We start from the raw sequence: 18,365 nt of genomic DNA on the forward strand, positions 1-18,365 counted from the left end.
CATACAAATAACAAACTCAAACATAGGTGCTAAGAGGCACAACTACTCAGAGCAGCTGTTCTCAACCTGTGGGTCTCAACCCACAGGAACTGTATTAAAGGGTTGTGGCATTAGGAAGGTTGAGAACGCTGACTCAGAGAAAGCTGTTTCTTTCCAAAAATAGCTTTCAAATGGAAATAATGCACTTTTCACTTAATATTCAGGAAAAATAAAAATGTTAAAATGCACCATTTTCCATCTCACCACCCCAAAGTTCATGAAGTCAGGACAGTTCTGCCACTGACCAGCAGGTGGTGCAGGATCACAGGAGAAGCGGCAGGAGGAGCTCCAACTCTGCCGACCTAGAAAAATATTTTTACCTGTATTTCTATGAAAGATTTAGTTGGTCGAACTTTATTTCCCAAGGTATAAATGTAACATTTTCTCCCTGATGTTGTTTTCAAACATACTTCATATAAAATTTAATTGTATAAAACATGAATAAACCTTTAAAAAGATCAAAGTGAAGTGAGGATGACTTCAACGCCTGTTAAAGATGGTTATGTTCCAAGTGGCTAGAATGTGTGACATCAGAATGCTGACCACTGACCATCTACAAGTATTGCAGAAATGAAAATGAGTATGTATTTGATATTTGTGACTTATAAAAAGAAATGGCTGTTTTATTATTTTTTTTTTGTAGAAATGGCTGTTTTAGAAAAACAAAGACAACAGAACTCTTACACTCAAATGACTGTGATTTCAAAGGCCTTGCCAGAGGTGTACAGTGATTACCCATCATCTCTGCTGAAAATATTTCAAAAACTGTTTTCAGAATTGATCCCAGGTGACAGTGCTGAACTAGCTGTATACCCAAATCAGAGTAACCTTCGGAGGCTGAGGAAGGCCTCTTTGGAGATTCTATAGCTGCAGGGCCAGGACTGCACCAGTGGGAAGTTCTCCTAGCTCAAGGACACCATTTGGCTTTTTGACTAAATACAACACTAGAATTTGCAATGCATCTTTTGTGGTCACACCTATTACAGGTTTGGGTGCCTTTTGTGGTCATACCTATTACAGGTTTTTTTGTGCGTAAAAACCAGTCTCTTGTCACATGTGGGCCCTTTAGCACAGCCAGCCTCACCTACAAGTCAGCAGAAAGAGTGGTGACAATATTGTGCTGAAGTCACAGGATATCTTTTGCATGAGTTAAGTTAAAAACATGAATTTGACTTTTTTAAAAAAGTAATGTTAAAGCTTTATATAAAAACTGAAGTATTCTAAAATTTAGAAATGAAGCATTTTCTGGACTTAAATGTTTTCTATCATTTTAAGTTAAAAACATGAATTTGACTTTTTAAAAAAAGTAATTTTAAAGCTTTATATAAAAACTGAAGTATTCTAAAATTTAGAAATGAAGCATTTTCTGGACTTAAATGTTTTCTATCATTCTGCAAAGGTGCGCGGACCTGCACACAAGCCTAGCAGAGTGCACATGTGTGTTTTAAGTCCTGTAGAGAAATCCTGTAAGGAGACAGAATTTTTATTTTCTATACAGAAGCTGAAATAAAGAGCAGAGTTATGGGAGAAAAGGGAGGGGATGAAACATACAACTGTTTTCTTCCTATAGAACTGGAAAACACATTTAAGAACTGTCTCCCACAGCACGGGCCGGGAGGGCCGGCTAGAGCGTGAGCGCAGGTCCGTGTTCCTCCACGCCACCGCGTGGGATCACTAGGCTGTGGCGTGGGTCTGGACGCATGGTGCTGAGCAGTCTGTGCGTGCTGCCCTCGCGCCCCACGCCATGTAGGCCCATGTCCCATGGCCGGCGAGGTGCCAGGCTGGTGCCATTGGCGCGGGGCAGGCCGCCTGGGGGCACGCCCCTTGTCGGGGCCAAGGGAGCTGCAGCACCTTCGATGACTATGTCGGCGTCCTCGTCACTCTCTGCCTCATCGGGGTGAAAGTTCTGCAGGACTTGGGCAGCCGGAGGGCCATCCAAGGACTGTCCCCCGCCGCCAGGCGTGCGGCCACCGCGCACCACGTTGTTTCTCTGGTTGGCAGGCTTGACAGTGACGATGAGGTTGTGGCTGTTGGCAATCATCATGTCTGTGACCTGGTCCAGCGTCTTCCCTGCCACTTCGATCCCGTTTACCTCTAGGACTTCGTCGTTCACGGCCAGCAGCCCGGTGCTTTCTGCCAGGCCCCCGGGCACCATGCGCGAGATGAAGATGCCCGGCACCTTCTCTAGCCCATGTGGCGTCACCCGCACGCTGGTGCCATCACGGATGTAGAAGCCTAGTGGCTTCTCGCAGCCGTGCCGGTACAGCCTCACGCGGCGGTGTGTCTCGGGGAGGATGTCCACGTCGATAACAGAGGATACCGGGCGAAAGTCGTGCGGCATGCTGATGTCCAGGTGTGTTCGCCGGCGCAGGCCCTCGTCCCGCAGGGCCACCAGCACCTTCTTCTTCCGCGACAGAGTGCCTGCCCCGAAGTTGTAGTGGTCTGCCTCTTCTATAATAGGACAGAGAAAGGCAGTTAGATGCACATCGCAAAGAGCAACACGTGGAGGGCTAAGGCCCGTGCTGCCCGCAGCGGCATCCGCCTCGTGGTGTGAGCCCTGGCCGACAGTTGCGGGAGTAAGTTACTGTTTCACCCAGAGCTCAGCACCCCAACCCCAGGGAGTTGGTCTAAGCAGAGGGCGCTGGCCAACATTAGAGGCCAAGTCAGCTGCAATCACCCCCCCTAAAATCAACTCTCTCCCAGGGTGTCTAGCTTTTTGCCTTTACGCCACACTGGAAGAAGAGTTCTCTTGGGGCACACGTTAAATAACAAACACAATAAAAGCAAACAAAGGTACGTGCATAATTTCATGATCTCTGCCACCACAGATAAGCAAAGAAAGTCCTCATGTAGTCCACACGTGGGCCTTGCAGGGTCCAAATGGGTCCCCAGGCATCCAGGCAAAATAATTTAAGGTCAAGAGCCTGAAATAAAGAGAGGCTGCTGGGCGGCGCCTGTGGCTCAGTGAGTAGGGCGCCGGTCCCATATGCAACAAAAAAATAGCCGGGCGTTGTGGCGGGCGCCTGTAGTCCCAGCTGCTCGGGAGGCTGAGGCAAGAGAATCGCGTAAGCTCAAGAGTTAGAGGTTGCTGTGAGCTGTGTGATGCCACGGCACTCTACCTGAGGGCGGTATGTGAGACTCTGTCTCTACAAAAAAAAAAAAAAAAAAAAAAAAAAAGAGAGGCTGCTGAGTGCCCTGGGTTGAGACCCTGAGGCTGGACCCCAGTGTTTTTAGCTTTATCCAGTTAAGTTCCCCCAAATGATTCTCCTATATTTCTTCTTTTTCAACTGTAAGATATTCAATTCTTCTTTTTTTTTTTTCCTTTAAGTTAATCACAAGTAAGAAAAACTTTCCATACTTTTTTCTTTTTTTCCTGTGTGTTAAGTACCCACAAATTACAGTGTTTGCTGACTAGTAGCTCTCTATGATGGGAGTTGCCACTGGGGGGGGGAGGGAGGGAAGTGTGAGTCATGGCCACGCATTTTTGCTTCCCAACTGATGAGCGGAGACGTGCAGATGAGGCCCTGGAATTCACCAACCCGCCCCGCCTCCAGGCCCAGGGCAGCACATGCTCACTTCCCAGGTGTCCTTAGGGACTCCTGGGGACTCCAGGATCACACCCAGAGTAGTCACCTGCCCCCAGCATGACACCATGTGCTTGTGGAGGTGTGAACACTTTACCCTAAAGTTGGGCTACTGCATAATTAAACAAGACAAAAGAATTTATCAACAAGAAAGACACTATCTTAGTCTAAAATGTTTTAAAGGAATAGACAGGTAGTGTTTGGAAACTCAGAAAAAACTCATTGTCCTCATGTCAGAAAAATATCTTGTTTCATTACTTTCATTTTTATATGAAGTCTCTTTGTTTTGGGCATGTGAGGCTCTCCACAGAGCAGGTAGAGTGGCTGGCTCCCCTAGAGACCTTCCCCACCAGACACCAGTACTGCATTCTGCCTCTCATGGCCTGGGAGGTTGACTTCTTTACTTTGCCAGTAAAAACCTGGCCTGGGTTCTCCACATCCCTCCCTCTTACAAAGGCTGACTATTTCTCTGAGGAGTGCCCCTGCCTCTGCCAGAGAAGCCTTCCTTCCTCAGTTGTGTGGCTGTTAAAAGACTGAAGATTAGAAAGAAAGAATCCACAGGCAGCATGGGCAGGAAAGTTGGGTATGAGAAAAGAGAAGGGGAATACTTAACAAGAAAAATTATCTGGGCTTAGTTCCCTCCCAGAAGGTGCAATATATCTTTTAACTTACAGGAATCTAATACCATGTTCCTAACAGCACACAGGTGTGCCAAGCACACTCAGGTTGGGAGTGGGAACCGAGCAGACTCTGTGCTCCTAGAAGGAAGGACCATAGGCCCAGAGTTCAGCCCGACAATGTTTTGGTGAGCAGGGGCCCCATTATGATTTTCTTTGTGGATGGAGGAACACTGGCAGCACTCAGGCAGTGTGAGAATGGCTGCCCAGACAGACAGAAGGCTCTTGAAGGGGTGAGGACAGCCCTCATCCTGGAGCCAGTGTCTATGTCACTCAGCACTTCCTGCTCAGTGACTGGATCAACAATCACATCAATGGGATCATCATCATCTGCCCCACACCAAGACCTCAAGGCCCAGGAGGACTTATGAAATAAGACGCCTTGTAATAATCACACTCATGACATTCATCCTCCAGGTGTTACCCCCAGGGGCTATGTGTCCTTCTAGCCCTTTTCTGTAAGTTCACATACATGTGCATGGATATAGCTGTTGGTATTTTCTTTTTGTATTATACGAGTATAAAATGGTATCTTAGGACTTGGTCACTGCCCAGCCTCTCTGCACCTTGCAAACCCAGCAAAGGCATAATTAGTGACTTTGGAGACAGACAGTGGATAAAGGCCCTGTCCTGAAGGAATCATGAAGCTAATGGGAGAAAGAGACACAGACCTAATTTTAAATATGATTACACAGAAGATGCCTTGAGACTGGACATGCCAGGGTGATTACACAGAAGATGCCTTGAGACTGGACATGCCAGGGTGTGAGGGGAGAAGAAACACTGACGTTGCTGGGATGGATTAGCTGAGGGCCTGGGACAAAGTGGGCTCTCCCAAGTCTGAAAACGAAACCTAAGCTAAGGCTTCTGACTCCAGTACAGGGTCACTCTAAACTGAGGAGGCCCAGGTGGGTCAGGGCAGCTCTGGAGGCACAGCTCTCTGCCTGTTCCCATCACCTGGGCCCTTCCCAAGTCTACTCTTGGATGACAAGTCCAAGCATTTTCCAGAGGGCGATCCTTCCAGCTAACCCACACCCACCAGAGGTGCCTGCTGGTGCTGGAGGTTGCCCACATGCTCCTCCTCATAGGTGGCTAACTCTAACCGGCCAACTGCCAGGCCCTAGATATTTAGGGTGGAGTTCCACCCTGTGAAGCGTTAGCAGCTCCAGCTGCAGCTCCATGTACCTGCAGGGTGAGGTAAGGCTGTTCCCAGCACTCTTTCTTTGCACAGACTCACAGATTTTCGGACACACCCACACCCCAGAGCCACTTGTTTTCACTGTCTACTCCTGGGAGACAGCCAAGCCGCACTCCCACCGGCTTGACCACATACGTGTCTGTGCGGAGTGCTGGGGCATCCCACTTGCCCTCCCCAGGTGGTAAGTGTGCTGGCCAGGTCAATGTGAACTGGATTGAGGCATCAACCCAGAGCTGTTGGGCACAGAGAAGGATGTGGGGGGCCCCTTGTGGGGGATTATACCTTGAATAGGGGGCTGAGGCCACTGTGCGCTGACAGGAGCAAGTGGGTGGACTGCTGCCTGGGAGGATGGAGTGATGTGGCTCTGTCCATTCCTCGCCAGATACTACCTTCGACACAAACCCAGGATAACCAGGGCCCTTGGGTTCTGAAAGCTCAACAGAAGTATGTACTTTCTGTCCTGAGACTAGAGAGAGGCATCCTGAAAGGATAAAGCACGTTTGGACAGTGACCATCCCACTTGCCCACCCAACACACTCAGAGCAGGGCCGAGGCAAAGGAACCAGAAAGGAGGAAAGGCCCAGACCCCTCTTTTCCCTGCAGCCCTCTCCCCTCCCAACACAGGGGCCATTGCGATGCCCTCGATCGTGCCAATTCTAAACAGTACAGTTCAGGTCTCCCCTGCCTTTGCAATCTGTCCTCTCCTGATCTAAGGGGCTGCTGGGTCCACTTATTCCCCGCTGTGTCTCATCCTGGGCCTTTGTGCATCTGCCCAGCACCTAACAGCAATGTAAAGTATGAGCTTTTCAAAGGTGTTTTGGACTCTAAAATTTAGTCTCTTTTTTTGATAAATGGTGTTGAATTACTGGTCCCTAGGGAAGTTCCAAGAAAACATAATTTATCATTTCCACTTCCTGACCAACAAAGCTGCTCTGTCACCATTTGGACCTGTGAACAAACACTGTGACTCTTCACTTGTATTTTTCCTTCTGAAATGACGCTAGACACATCAGCAGTGCATACGGCCAGATCAGCACGAGCACAATACACTATGTGATTGTTACCTCATCTGTTCTAACTCTCAGCTGCACCCTAAGGAAGCACAGGCCTGGATGTGGGGCTGAGCCACTTCTGGGATTCCAGGGTGCCCCACACTGTGTCCTGGCAAGTAGATAGCATAGCCTGGACAGGGGACATGTGGGCAGACACTGCCAGAAACAGATGCCCACATTGAGGATGGGCCAGAGCAGGAGAGCTGGGTGGTCAGGGCTTTGGCATCCCTTGGTGCCCCCTTTCCTGGCCTCTGTGTATGGCATGTGGGCTTCTGACCCTAACCCTAACCCAGAGTGCCCAGGGAGTGTGTGGTCCGGCATGGCTGCAGCAGGCACAGAGAGTGGCAACTCAATTTCAGACCAGTGCTGTGGCTTCCAAATGATCCATTTCTCTGTCTTTTTAAAAATATCAACTATTGCATATAGACTTTGTTAGCCAGAAATTCTGAACTATCTTAAAAATAAAATTTATTCTAAAGAATGCCCCATTCCTAAAATTCCAGTGTTGTTCCTAAAATATCTTTTTTACAAGAGCAAAATTGTCACTGCTTCTTTCTCAAATATGTTAAATCTCATATTTTCCACCAAGTAAGCAATTCAGGAAGTTATAGTTTTTAGGCAAATGTCTACCTCTGCCCATATTCTGTTTTCACTTAAATTAAATTTTCTTCTCCTATTTCTATTTCAAGATTCCTTTTTTTTTCTTTAAACCATCTTACTTTGTCACCCTCAATAGAGTGCTGTGGCATCACAGCTCATAGCAACCTCCAACTCTTGGGCTCAAGCAATTCTCTTGCCTCAGCCTCCCAAGTGGCTGGGATTATAGGTACCTGCCAAAAGATCCGGCTATTTTTAGAGACAGGGTCTCACTCTTGCTCAGGCTGGTCTTGAAACTGAGCTCAGGGCAATCCACCTGCCTCTGTCTCCCAGAGTCCTAGGATACAGGCATGAGCCACCATGCCTGGCCTATTTCAAGATTCCTCAACAAGAGGGGAAACAGAAGTCTGATCCTATGAAGCTCTGGTGGTTATAAGTATTCAAACTAAAGATTTTCTGTGTACATTTTCTTTCCTTTTCTTTTTTTTGTTTTGTTACAGTTTGGCTAGGGCTGGGTTTGAACCTGCCACCCTTGGTATATGGGGCCGGCGTCCTACTCCCTGAGCCACAGACACCGACCCGTATATTTTCTTATGTAACTCTCTGATCATACATGTGCTTGATGTGTACTAAAACTGGCTGTCAGTGAGGAAAGGAAACTTCCTTTCTCAGAGGCTTTTGGGAGCACTCTCCCAGACAGAGCCTGTCTGACTGGCAAAGGGAACGTGCCGTCAGCAGATGGCAGCTGCTTACTCCTGCTTACTCCCCAGGGCTCGGGCAGTGGCTGGCAGCTCTTGCCATAAAGCTGCTTTTCTGTTTTCCATGAGCCACTCCCAGAAGGAACAGAACATGCACAAGGTTCCACTCCTAATTGCTGCCATGTGTGGTGGTGACAGAAGAGCCCAGAGGTTGGCTCATCAGTGCCATCTGCAACAATACAGGTGAGTTGGGGCGCCTCCACAGCACACCTGAGACCTGGGCCAGAGTCCTGCCTCAACACAGAGTCACCCCAACAGCCGTGGCCTCTGGCACCCTGGGACTCTAAGCTACCTCAGACTGTGACACATCCAGGACCACTGTCCTAGACCGACTAGAGCACCTGTCCCTTTGGACAGGCTGTCTCTAAGTGGTGGGGCAACTCCAGGCCAGGACACAGTCTCTACAGGCACTGTCCTCTGCTCCCCAGGCCCTTGTGCTCAGTTTCCCTGGAACCTGGTCTCCTGAGTCTTGAGGATGCATAGTGACAGGCAGGGGTTCTGTCCCCTCCACAGCCTTCAAGACATCTAGGAAAAGGGGCCTCAGTTCACAAAGACTCATTTTGGATTCCTCTTGAGAGAAAACCAAAGTTGTATTTGAAGATTATCTGCTCAGCTGCTATACTGCCCTAACTGCACACGGGTCTGATAGCCAGGCCAGGGTTACAAGGACCTGAGCTAGGGACACAGCCACATGGGAGGGGTTTAGTGGCCGAGGACATGGCGGCACTGTCTTCATTACCCGGATACTGTCAGGTCTCACACCCCCAGTCCTGCTGCATCTCCTGTACCTGCCTGGGAAGAATGGCCACAGTTAGTCTCTTCCTGCTACAGACAGGCACAGCCTGGAGGTGTTGGCAGATGAGCAGATGTGTACACGACCTATGCTGGAGATGCCTCTCCTTGATGATAATGACGGGAGGTTTGCAATAGGGACCATGCTCCAGAAACACACAACTAAGGAAGTGCAGCTGGCTCAGGTGAGACAGCCAAACACAGGAGGCAGTGGCTCCCTCCAGCCTGGCTGGGGCCTATGTCTCAGCTCCGGACCAGATGTGCCTCTGTTGATTAGCTACATGTTGGTCTCAGGGACCAAACTGGAGTGTGTTAATGCAGTCAAATTGGCTGATAGCTGCCCCTCAGGAAGAACTTCCACCAGATTTGTCAAGGTAGTTGTCTTAAGAACTTCTGACAAAAAGGATGAAACATTTTAGTTTTAGCTGGCAGACTAACAGACCACTTTTCTCTTTGTAGTTAACTGTTACAGGAATGATATGACAAAGACAAAAACTACTTCCAGGCAGTGATCCAATCTGCTCACTATCCTGCTTCACAAAACACCTGACTTCAAAAAGTGGCACCAACAAGCATGAACTCCCAGTTTTAGTTCTACCCTCAGAAGTGACAAGACAGTGCCTGCCAGGATGTCCCTCCCTCAGGGCAGGGAAAGGCCTTGGGCCAGAGGCAGAGGGGGGTGGTCCTCGTCTGAAACAAGCAACTGGTGAGCCCAGTCTGTTGGTAGGAGGGTCACGCTGACAGGATGCCCAGCCCTGCCCATCTTGGGGACATGGAAAGGGTCTGGTGCAGGTAAAGTGAACAGGCCCACAGGAGCAGGGTCCAGAAGACAGGGTGGTGCTGGGAGGGAGCTTAGATAGTCTCCAAAACTTTGTGAGCATCAACACAGTGTCACTCATGGAAAATCCCACACCTGACTTCATGTGAAAGGTCAGAGTCAAAATGCAGCAAAACTTTATTTTATGCACAAAATTACCTTCAGGCTACTTGTATAAGGTATATGTGAAACATAAATGAATTTCATGCTTAGACTTCGGTCCCCTCTCCAATATACTTCATCATATAGGTGCATATATTCTAAAATCTGAAGAAATTCAAAATCAAAACACTCTTGTTCCCAAGAACTTCAGATAAGTTACTCAACTCTGACTTTATTGTCCAGTACAGTAGAACCTCTGTGCTGATCCCCCAAGGAACTGTAACAAACTGGCCAGCATCAGGAGGTGGTCACCATAAGGAGTGAGGCTACTGTACTGACACACACATGTGCTGTATGTCCACTCTGGGAAAATTAGGTCAACTTGAGGTGTTCAGTGTAGGGGCTGGTCAGTTATGGAGGCTCCGCTGTAATTGCAGTCCTTGGTATGTACCCAGATGGATTAAAGACTTACTTTCACACAAAAACCTGCAAACAAATGTTTACAGAAGCTTTATTTATAATTGCCAACAACTGGAAGCACCCAGGATGCTGCACTGTAGTGAACAGATAGATGACCTACGGTACATCTATACACTGGGACGTTACTCAGATCTAACAAGAGATGAGCTCTCGGCTTGGCACCTGTGGCTCAAGTGGCTAAGGCGCCAGCCACATGGGAGGTGGAGGTAGGAGACTCGCTTGAGCCCAGGAGTTGGAGGTTGCTGTGAGCTGTGATGCTACAGCACTCTACCCAGGGTGACAGCTTGAGGCTCTGTCTCAAAACAAAAAGAGATGAGCTCTCATGCCATGAAAAGACATGGAGAAACCTTCAATGCCCAGTGAGAGAAGCCAGTCTGAACTGGCCACACACCCACGTGCTTCCAACTTGTTATGTTCTGTAAGAGGTACAGCTATAGGCACAGAGAAAAGGTCAGTGGTTACCAGGGTTAGGGGGAGGGTAGGAGGAAAAGCTGGAGACAGAGGACGTGAAATCATTCTGTGGGGTAATGTGATGATGAGCACATTGTCACACATTTATCCAAACCCACAGGTTGTACAGGGCTGGTGTGAACCTGAGTGTAAAGCACAGACTTTGGTTGGTAGCGCTGTATTAACGCCAGCTCATCAATTTTAACAAATGTATTACCACATGAATACAAGATTCAATTAATGGGGCAAATGGTGTGATGGGGAAAGGGGGTTTATGAAAACTCCTTGCACTTTCTTTCTTTTTCTTTTTAGAGTCAGAGTCTCACTTTGTTGCCCACGGTCGAGTGCTGTGGTGTCACAGCTCACAGCAACCTCCAGCTCTTGGGCTTAGGCGATTCTCTTGCCTCCGCCTCCTGAGTTGCTGGGACTATAGGCGCCCGCCACAACACCTGCCTTTTTGTCGCAGTTTGGCCGGGGCCGGGTTTGAACCCGCCACCCTTGGTATATGGGGCAGGCGCCCTACTCCCTGAGCCACAGGCACTGCCCCCAAAACTCTGTACTTTCTGTTCAATTATTCTATAGACTGAAAACTGCTATAAAAAGAAATTTAATTAAAAATGCCTAAAGCATAAAAGGCCAAAAATCATTATATGGTGCATACACCAAACTATTCCCTTATTATGGTAAAACGTTTTCTTTAAAAGGAGAGTAAGCATTACTAGTTGCAAAGCTAGAGGAAATATTACTTTCCAATTAATTGGAGCTTCCACAATGTATGGTTCTGAGCTGTTAGCCTACAGCCCTTGTCAGCCTTGGTTGCTGGGCTGGCTGAGCACCCAAGTGGAGGGGAGGATGTGTCCGGGTGCTGGATACTCAGGCTTTCAAGGGCTGCAGTGAGACAGTTAGGCCGAACCCTGGGCTGATGAGACTATGGCTTGCCCTGGTGGCCAGGGGCCAGGATGGTCAGTTGTGCCCATACATGTGACCAGAACATGGAGCCTGTAGCATGGTATAAGAGTCAGGAAAACAGCCTATGAATGCAATTGCCGGTGAAGAGGAGGGGACAGTGGGGAAGGGCCCCGAGGGGTTGGGAGCAACCCTTGCCCATGGGGGCAACTCAGGAAAGTGCTGCCTCAGGACAGTGACGTGCTTCTCATGTTGTTGTGCCTGCACTGCACACTGGCAGGACATGGGGACACAGCAGGGCTGCCCCGAACTCCTCCTCAGACCCTCGCTTCTCTGGCATGGGGACCGTGTTCTCTCTGCTCATCCATGCCCTGCAAACATTCTTCTGATCACAGAACCCTTAAACCCTCCTCACCAGCATCAACCATTAAGTTCCTACAGATGTACTTCAGTATTTATTTCACACTTTGCAAAGATGGGGGTTACCTGGAGGTCAGGGAAAGTCTGGCCTTTCAGGACAGAGTAACTACTTGTTGAGTTGATGTGATTGGGCTGGCAGTCAAGAGCTTACATCTGAACTGCCTGCTACCGGTCTGGCCACCACTAATTCAGTTCATGTATTTATTTGGCATCATGTGGCTCCCGGCACAGAGAAACTGGCACCTGCTCTCAGGAGCTTGAGGTCTGTTGGGGGAATAGGCCCCATCCAGACAGGCATGCATAGCTCCTGCCCCTGGCTACACATGTAGATGGAGAACTCCAGAAAGAGACTGTGCCTGTGAACAGGCCAGAAGAGGGACTCTGCCTCTGGGGAGCAGGGGCTTGTTCATCAAGACCTGCATGTCCAGGCGAAAGCAGGGGTCCAGCCACAGGACATCTCTTAACTCCACACAAGAATCAGCACTCACCCAGAACCTAGCACTCTCCTTCCCTCTACTCATGATGATTTCAGGGGGTCACTAACTTCACTCTGCCACTTGGAAGTATTATTACCACTTGGGCTAGAGCGGCTGGGGCTCTGCTGACTCACGGACAGTCCTGCCTCCTCCATGGGCCTCCTTTGTACCTCTGCCAGCTGGCTGTCATCTGTGGTGCCTCAGCGGGTGCTTGGCAGGCAGCAAGTGAGGCTCAAAGGTGCCCACTGCAGCTGCCCTGTGCCCTGCCGGCTGCTGCTTTCAGGGTCATACATCTCAGAAGATGCTTTCCAACAAGCCGGGCAAGGAGAGTCAGACCCAGCCTCCTTTCTGTGGACAACTGCATCCATGTCCTTGGTGTTCCTGGTGTCCCCCAGGAAAACACATACCCCAATGAGACATGTCTCTCATCTGCCAGCAGGAGCAGTGGCCATGCACCAGGCAGCAGACAGGTGCAATGTGCCCTCCTCCCCCATCCTGGGAAGTCACCCAGTTACCCAGTGAATGTTGTGTAAAAACAGGTCTGGAAAGTTGTGTCCTAAATAATGTGTCTGCCTGGGAAGCCAGCATCTCCTGTTTGGGCTCAGCATTGGATCAGAACTGGGAATACTAACATCTGTGTCACAGAAAGAATAGGGTTAAAGGATTGTGGTAACCATGGATCTGAATTCTGAGCCCAAAGACTTGTTCAAGACAGCAGCCAAAGGCAGGGAGGAGGCGGGTTCTGTCCTCAGACCTGTCCCAGTGCAACCTTGGGAGCCAGTGTTGGGCTGGGCAACCGAAACAACCTGCACCTGGTGTGCGTCCTGTGAGCAGGCAGATGAGACTTGGGGCTACACCTACTTGGATTGAGCTCATGCCAAGTCCTCCCTTCATCTTACCCATGTAGTACAAATGAGGCTGGCACCAGGCCTTTCCCAGGTGATGTAGGAAGCTGAGAGATGGAGATGGACTTAAATGGACTGTCTGATGCTCTTAACCTCCCTGGGATCGGGGAGCTTGTCCACAGCAGGAAAGGAGCATGGGGATGCTTGGGCTACAAGTCCAGACACAAAAGTAAAGCAAATATTGCAATAATGTGTGAGTCACTAATTTTTTGATTAAGAGTTAAGTTTATATTACACTGTAGTCTATTAAGTGTGCAACAACACAATGTCTGAGAAAATAATGTACTTATTTAATCTTGCTGCTGGTGGAGGGTCTTCCTCAGTGTCCATGGTGCTGACTGACCAGAATGGTGGCTGTTGATGGTGGGGGTGGTGGTGGTTTTCAAATAAGACAATAAGCTGCATTGATTGACTCTTTAACAAAAGATTTATCTGTAGCACAAGATGCTGTTTACAGCTTTTTTTACTCACAGAACTTTCAGAAGTGGAGTCGATCCTCTCAAACCTGCTGCTGCTCTGTCAGCTAAGTTTATGGAACATTCTAGTCCTTTGCTGTCATTTCAATGTTCACAGCATCTTTGCTAGGAGGAGATTCAATGTCAAGAAACCACTGTCTTTGCTCATCCTTAAGAAGAACCTCCTCATTGTTCAGATTTCATCCTAAGATTGTGGCAATTCAGTCCCATCTTCAGGCCCCACTACTAAGTCTAGTTCTCCTGCTGTTCCCCCCACACCTGCAGAGACTTCCTGCACTAAGGTCTTGAACCTGTCAGTCATCCATTGGGGGTGGAATGAATGTCTCCCAAACTCCTGTTAATGTTGGCATTTTGACCTCCTCTCCCGAATCACAAATGTTTTAGATGGCATGTAGAATGGTGAATCCTTTCTAAAAGTGTTTAAGTTTACTTTGCCCAAGTCCATCAGAGGAATCACTATTTATGGCCGCCATTACCTTACATAATGTATTTACTAAATAACAGAACTTGAAAGTCAAATCACGCAATGATGGATGGGCTGCAGAATGGATGTGTTAGAGACATGAGAACAACATTCATCTCGCACATCTCCAGCAGAGCTCTTGAATGACCTGGTGCATTGTCAAGGTACAGTAATATTTTGAAAGAAATCTCTCTTTTTTTCAACACTACTTCTAGGGCAGCACCTGTGGCTCAAAGGAGTAGGGCACCGGCCCCATATACCAGAGGTGGCGGGTTCAAACCCAACCCCGGCCAAAAACTGCAAAACAAACAAACAAACAAACAAAACCCCAATACTTTTCAGTAGGGGACTTAAAATACTCAGTAAACCATGCTTTAAGCAGAGGCACCATCATCCAGTCTTTGTCACTCCATATCAAGAGCTCAGGCTGAGGAGACTGAGCATCGTTCCTAAAGTCCACTAAGATTTTCAGAATGCTAAGTGAGCCTTGGTGTCACGGTAAAGTCACAGCTGCATCAGCCCCTAACAAGGGAGTCAGCCTGACCTTGGAAGCTCTGAAGCCAGGCACTGACTTCTCTGCAACTATCAAAGTCCTGGGTGGTGTTTTATTCCAGCAGACAGTGTTTGTCTACACTGACAATGTGCTGTTTTTTGCAGCCCCCTCAGCTGTGATCTCAGGGATCTCTTGGATAGCTCGCTGCAGCTTCTCCATCAGCAGCTGCCACCTTCACTTTGCACTTTCAGGTTATAGAGGCGGGTCTGTCCTCACGAACCAGCCTCTACAGCTTCCAACTTCTCTTGCAACTTCCTCAGCCTTCCCAGAATTAAAAAGAGCCTGGGCCTTGCTCTGGATCAGGCTTTGGCTCAGGGAATGTTGTGGCTGATTTGATCTTCTGTCCAGACCACTCAAACTTCCTCCACGTCAGCAATGAGGCTGCTTCACTTTCTTACCATTCATGTTTTCACTGGAATAGCAATTTTAATTTCTTTCAATAACTTTTTTCCTGTATATTCACAACCTGGCTAATTGTCTGGCACCACAGGCCCAGCTTTCAGCCTATCTTGGTTTTGACATTCTTTTCTTACTGAGCTTAATCATTTCCGGCTTCTGATTTAATGTGAGAGAGTCACGACTCTTCCTTTTTCTTTCTTTCTTTTTTTTTTTTTGTAGAGACAGAGTCTCACTTTATTGCCCTCGGTAGAGTGCCATGGAGTCACACAGTTCACAGCAACCTCCAACTCCTGAGCTTAGGCGATTCTCTTGCCTCAGCCTCCTGAGTAGCTGGGACTACAGGCGCCCGCCACAATGCCTGGCTATTTCTTTGTTGCAGTTTGGCCGGGGCTGAGTTTAAACACGCCACCCTCGGTATATGGGGCTGGTGCCCTACCCACTGAGCCACAGGCACTGCCCAGACTATTCCTTTCACTTGAACACTCAGAGGCCACTGTGGGGTTATTAATTGGCCTAATTTCAAGATTATTGTGTCTCAGGGTAGAGGGAAGCCTGAGGAGAGGGGAGAGTCAGAGGAGCAGCCAGTCAGTGGAGTAGTCTGAGTTCATGACATTTATTAAGTTTGTCATCCTCTAAGGGTACCTCTTGGCACCCCAAAACAATTACAATAGTAATGTCAAAGATCACTGATCAACTGATAACCATAACAGATATAATAATAATGAAACACTTTGAAATATTTTGAGATAGGAAGTGAGCACATGATGTTCGAAAATGGCACTGATAGCCTTGCTTAATGGACGGAGCTGCAGACCTCTGACAAAAAAGGCGACATTTGTGAAGTGTGATAAAGTGGGTATGAGCAGGCATGCTTGTCCTCATAGTCCAAGCCCTTCTGCCTGTCTGCCCTCAGTAGCCAGCCCAAAGCCGACTGTGTAGAAACCACCTCCTATTACAGGGAAGGACAGCTGGTGTGTGGTTTGTCTGACATGATACTTTTCACATTAACACTACAGATTAGAAAATTAGTTATGTAAAGATTCTGCTTTGAGATACTTTTAATGCCTATATAAGATTCCAATGTATGGATGTACCTGGATTCATTTAACCCTATCCCTTATCGTTGGACACTGGGTTTGACTTCACTTTCAGTCTTATAAACAATGAGGCGAACTCCCTGAGCAAACCGCTCTGTGCACATCTCGGATAATTTCCTTAAAGTAAACCCCAGGTCAGATGCTGACCCCTTCTTGAGGACTCACTGGACACTGTAAAATAATTTGCTTTGGCTGCCCCGAGCAGTTTGAAAGTGACGTGGTGTCCTGAGCATCCTCATTCAACCACAAAAACAAAAACAAATTAAAGAAAAAGCCATCAGTGTTAACTTTAACTTGCAGTTACAGGAATGACCTTATGTGTCTGCTTGCAGTATAGTCACTGTTGCCGACTACATACAGGCAGGCTGGGAGTGGATGCTCAACGGGCACCAGTAAGCCTTTTTGTGGAGGGAGGAAAGCCAACATGGGGGCTGGCCATGCACTAGGCGGCCCTGGCTGAGCCAGCTCCCAATGAAGATGTGAAGGGCAAGGCTGCAGGCAGCACCTACCTGAGACAGCCCTTTGCCCATGCCTCCCTGGCCAGCTCCATCTGTGGCCACACTTCCCTGCCAGCCCAGCTGGATGCTGTGAGAGCATGAGACTGCCCCTTGCCAGCCTTGCACTCGCTGCTCCACCTGATTCTGTGACTGCAATTAGAGTGGTGCTGATGCAGAGACTGAGGGAGCCCTACTCTGCCCCTGCTGGCACAGGGGCTGCAGGAGGGCTCAGAACAGCAAGGAGGCTCTACCCCAACGTGCTCGGCCTCAGTGTCTTCCACAGGTTTGGACAATGGGACTTTGGGAGCTGCCACTCTGAAATGACATCCCGCACAGCCTGCCCCCGGGGACCTGACGTGACTCTCCTGGCTCACGATGCTCCTCGTTCTCAAAACACTAACTTCACTGTTTCTGATTCAATCTTTATCACCTACACTGATTTTACGCAGTGTAAAGAGGAGCAGTGAGCATTTAGGAGTCAGCATCGCAGACTACTGCGGTCAGGTGGAGGAACAGCCAGGGCCAAACACTCAGCCCCACCTGCTATGAGCAAGATGGCACCGGCTTCATGGCAGAAGACTTAAAAAATAATAATGAGAATGGGAGGCAGGAAGAGGGAGTGTGTTTCTCACTCTCTCAGTGAGGTCAGCACGCCATGTGGGAACCTTCAGTTGCCAGATCAGCGTGGCCGTGAAGGTCCTTCCAGTCTCAGCATGTCCCAGTGGAGCTAAGAGAGAATGGTGTCCCCTCCCCACAGTCAAACAACGTGCAGACACATACAGAAAATATCTCAGAGCTGTATCACTGGGTCAGAAAACAAGCCAGAACAAGACTTTATTCTTAAAGACAACACACATGTCAACATCTTTAATTTTGCCACATAAGCTCAAAATCAAAATATGCCTGTGTTAAGAAAAAATCCCCAAACTCCCTGGCAGTTTTATCACCCCCCTCAAAATGTCCTGAAACCTTATAACCTGTCTCTTTACTCTGTTTTCTCCTCAATTTCCCAACCCATGTGACACTCAGAGTGACACAAGAAAAACAAAACCACAATGTGGCAACACCATGCAAGGGCAGCCACAGGAAATCCCACCACAGCCACATTCTCTAGAGCACAGCCTGATGCTGTCCCACAGGGCCGCATGTCTCTTTGTTCCTAGTTAATGTGATCTGCTGAGTATGGGGACACCTGCCCCTATGACTTCAAGGCTGTGTTCAGTATCAGGATGGTCTACTCAAGGGGCAGCTTGTCACTGAGGCTCTTCCCCTTGCCCCTTGAAAAGGAAACAGGTACGAGGACATTGTTTCGGGTTCAAGTTTCTACGACCTTTAATAAAAGGACAAAAATATCCATATTTGCTGAGTTCTGGCATCGGGCAGAAAGAAGTCTGGGTGGCATGGTTTATAAGGTACATAGAAGGCCATTTGTCTCCAAGTGGCTGACTGTGCCCTAACTGTAGGTCCTAGCATTGTGATTGCTTTTATCAGAGATGGCTTCAAGCTAAAAAGGAAGTTTAATATGCATTTGTAAGAAATGGCTCAAGATGAGGGCAGAATAAGAAGTAGGGTAGTATATCCACTAGGTCCTACCAGGAGTGAATAACTCCAACAAGAAAGGAAATTT

General features: G+C 48.3%; 1 protein-coding gene across 1 annotated transcript in view; it reads right to left on the reverse strand.

The window, feature by feature from the left end:
- Positions 1-1,315: 1,315 nt before the first annotated feature.
- Positions 1,316-18,365, reverse strand: part of PARD6G (par-6 family cell polarity regulator gamma) — a 98,221-nt gene continuing 81,171 nt past the window's right edge. The window contains exon 3 of the mRNA XM_053571962.1: positions 1,316-2,490. Coding sequence (XP_053427937.1) covers positions 1,664-2,490 — 827 coding nt within the window. The 3' untranslated portion in view covers positions 1,316-1,663. The remainder of the gene's footprint in view (positions 2,491-18,365) is intronic.

The sequence above is a fragment of the Nycticebus coucang genome, chromosome 19 (assembly GCF_027406575.1).
Source record: "Nycticebus coucang isolate mNycCou1 chromosome 19, mNycCou1.pri, whole genome shotgun sequence".
NCBI classification, from domain to species: domain Eukaryota; kingdom Metazoa; phylum Chordata; class Mammalia; order Primates; family Lorisidae; genus Nycticebus; species Nycticebus coucang.